Raw genomic sequence first — 3405 nt, 5'->3', positions numbered from 1 at the left:
TCAAAACCACAATGAGATACCATCTCACATCTGTTAGAATAGCTATAATCAACAGGACAAGTAATAACAAATGTTGGAGAGGATGCGGAGAAATAGGAACCCTCATACCCTGCTGGTGGTACTGCAAATTGGTACAGCCACTGTGGAAAACAGTATGGAGGTTCCTCAAAAAATTAGGAATTGATCTACCATATGATCCAGCAATCCCTCTACTGGGTATTTACCCCAAAGACTTGAAAACTCATTCTGAAAAGATATTTGCACACTGATGTTTAGAGCAGCATTATTCACAGTGGCCAGGACATGGAAGCAACCCAAGTGTCCTACAATAGATGATTGGCTAAAGAAGCTGTGGTACATATATACAGTGGAATATTACTCAGCCATAAGAAGAGATGAAATACTGCTATTTGTGACAACATGGATGGGCCTTGAAATAAACATTCTAAGTGAAATAAGCTGGATAGAAAAAGTTGAAAATCACATATCACTTATATGTGGGATATAAACCTAAAAGCAACAAATGAACAGGACAAACAAACAGACTCATGGACATGGACAATGGACTAGTGGTTACCAGAGGGTAGGGGAGGGGGGAATGAGGGAGGTAGACGGGGGGAAAAATTTTTAATAATTTCTTCAATTAATTAAAAGATATTGCTATAGTTGTTAATAATTGTACATTTTATTTTAATTTTGCATTTTATGTTAATATAGTTTTAGTAGAATACCAAAGCTAGCCATAAAATTCTGTGATGCCTGTTATATTATTTTCTTTCTTGATCTTAAACAGTTGATGACTATCAGCCAATTCGTCTGTTAAGTAAACCTGGGGAATTAAGAAGAGAATATGAAGAGGAGATTAGCAAGGTAGGAGCTAGTTATTTTTTGGAAAAATTCTCTGCTATGTTTTCAGTTTCAGATTTTACATGTAGTTTTATGTGCTTATATACATTATAGAAAGGTAAGTAATTGTAATGTACTTTATAAAGATTCTATTTTTTACATGTGTTCAAGATAGTTACAAACTAGCTTTAAATTATACATAATTGGTACTCTTCTTATGTGATATTTAAGTATGAAGGTTTTTTTTCATTATCCTGAAGATTTCAGCTTAAAGGATGGTAAAATTGGTAGATTGTGGGTGCTTTAGTCCATTAAGGCTGCTGTAGCAAAAATACCATAGACTTGGGGCTTGAACAACAAAACATTTATTTCTCACAGTTCTAGAGGCTGGAAAGTCCAAGATCCAAGATACTAGCAGATCTGGTGCTGGGTGAAGGCCTGCTTCCTGGTTTGTAAACAGCTGCCTTCTCCCTCTTTCCTTATGTGGCAGAGAGAGAGAGATGGATCAGGGATCATCTCTCATGTCTTATATGGGTTGGGTACTCCTCCCTTTCATGAGGACATGACCCAATTTACTTCCCAAAGGACCCACCTCCAGATATCATCACATTAGAGCTTCAGCATATGAATATTGGGGGACACAACAATGAATTAAGATGAGGAAAGTATAAAACAGGGCTAATTATGAATTACCTAGATAGGAAGAGAGGGAGTAGTGCTTACAATGAAGTCTGAACTTCACTAGTACTAGGAGAACCCTATTATCCTCCTACCCTCCTGCTTAGTGTAGAGCAGTATTGTCCAACAGATAGGCAATATGAGCTTACATAGAATTTAAACTAAAAAAAAAAAATTTTTTTCCAAAAAAACATGAAATTAATTTTAATTTATATTTTATTTGACCCATTATATCAAAAACGTTTTATTATGTTATCAATATAGAAAGCATATGAAATTATATATTAACTACATAATCATAGAACATATAGTTAGGCATTAATTATATAAAGTTATATGTAAAAATTAATCATAAAATTTTTACACTGTTTTTGCACATGATCTTAGCCAAAAGGCTGAGAAGCGATTACACTGTTTTTGCTTACTTAGTCTTCACAGTCTTTTGTACTTATAATACATATAGCTTTGGTCTAGTCACATTTCAGGTGCTCAATAGCCAGCCATATGTAGTTACTGGCTACTGTATTGGAACATGCAGGTCTAGATAACTAACAAATAATAAACTATGATAGTTGTCTAAGCAGTGCTCTTAAGTAAGGGTTTTAAAGGAATAGTTTAATCCTTACAATAATGTGCTGAGACCAGGATTCATTCAGAGCTTTAGCTCCAAATCTTTGCTAACTTTTTATCTGAACCTCACTTTTTTCAATGAATTGGATCAAATACTTGCATTACATCCTTTGGAATTCTAAAGTGGTTCATATTTTTTCAGCAAGTATAGCTTAAATGACCTTAAGCATGGCCTTAGATCCTAGAATCGGAGTTTGAGCCTTCACTCTGCCATTTACTGATCTGAAGAAGTTATTTGCTTCTCTGTGTCAGTTTTCATTTATAAATCATATAATAACCATTGTGGTTTCTAAAGCAACCATGCCACTCCTGCCCACTGTGTTGGAGATTCATCTCAACTTCAAGGATATGTCCTTATTAGTCCAAGTCATTTTTTACCATTATATACCCTTTGGTAGGGGTTGGTTCAGGAACCTAGGCCTAAGTCAACACATGGCATTCTTTTAACTGAGGAAAAGTATTACCTAGAAACATGTCCATAAATGTGTGACAGTGTAGTAGAAATGGTGATAAGTACTGAGATGAGGAGGGATGAAGGGTATGATTAAGGTTTCATTGGGCTGACTGGGGGTGGCTTCCTAAAAGAGACTTCTTAAACTATTTGGTAGGAATTTGCCTCTCTAGATTTATACATCATTTGAGATATTTTAATTTCTGCCATATTGTTTATTTTTTTACTTTTATTGTTCTTAAGAAATATTGCAAATATATTAAAAGTTCAGAGGAGGATTGTTCTCTGTTAATCATTTTTAAGGTAGAGGCAGAGCGACGAGCCAATGAAGAAGAAGAAAACAAAGCCAGTGAAGAATACATACAGAAATTATTGGCAGAGGAAGAAGAGGAGGAAAAAAGACAGGCTGAAAAAAGGAGAAAAGAGATGGAAGAACAGCTGAAAAGTGATGAAGAACTGGCAAGAAAGCTAAGCATTAATATTGTAAGTTTTAGGAGAGAACTTTGAAGTAATAACATTCCTATTGCTTTGACTTTGGTTTTCAGATTTGAAGAAGTGTTCACCATGACTCCAAGCTGTTTTTGATGTATTTGCTTTACTTAAAACTCTTTAACATATTTTTGCAGTTTTTGCTTATTGTTACATATTTTCTCTAATCCAAGTATACTTTAAAAACTTTTTTATATGTTGTTAGTAAATTCAAATTATGTAGGAAAGCTTTTCAATGAAAAATGAAAGTTTCCTTTCCTTCCTCCCACCTCTTCCATCCCACTCTGTTCCATTTTATCAGTCTCTTTCCC

The 3405-nt window shown here is 34.5% G+C and overlaps 1 protein-coding gene across 3 annotated transcripts in view; it reads left to right on the top strand.

Moving 5' to 3' along the window:
- The window catches only part of RNF168 (ring finger protein 168), a 22399-nt gene that overhangs the window by 7007 nt on the left and 11987 nt on the right, over positions 1-3405 (top strand). For all 3 annotated transcript variants that reach the window (XM_025041872.1, XM_015600328.2, XM_006906150.3), the window contains 2 exons: positions 794-870; positions 2909-3088. In XM_025041872.1, the coding sequence (XP_024897640.1) occupies positions 794-870; positions 2909-3088 (257 nt within the window). The remainder of the gene's footprint in view (positions 1-793; positions 871-2908; positions 3089-3405) is intronic.

Source organism: Pteropus alecto, unplaced genomic scaffold (genome assembly GCF_000325575.1).
Source record: "Pteropus alecto unplaced genomic scaffold, ASM32557v1 scaffold311, whole genome shotgun sequence".
NCBI classification, from domain to species: Eukaryota; Metazoa; Chordata; class Mammalia; order Chiroptera; family Pteropodidae; genus Pteropus; species Pteropus alecto.
Note: the sequence above shows the minus strand (reverse complement) of the source record. Positions and strands in the feature narration are given on the sequence as shown.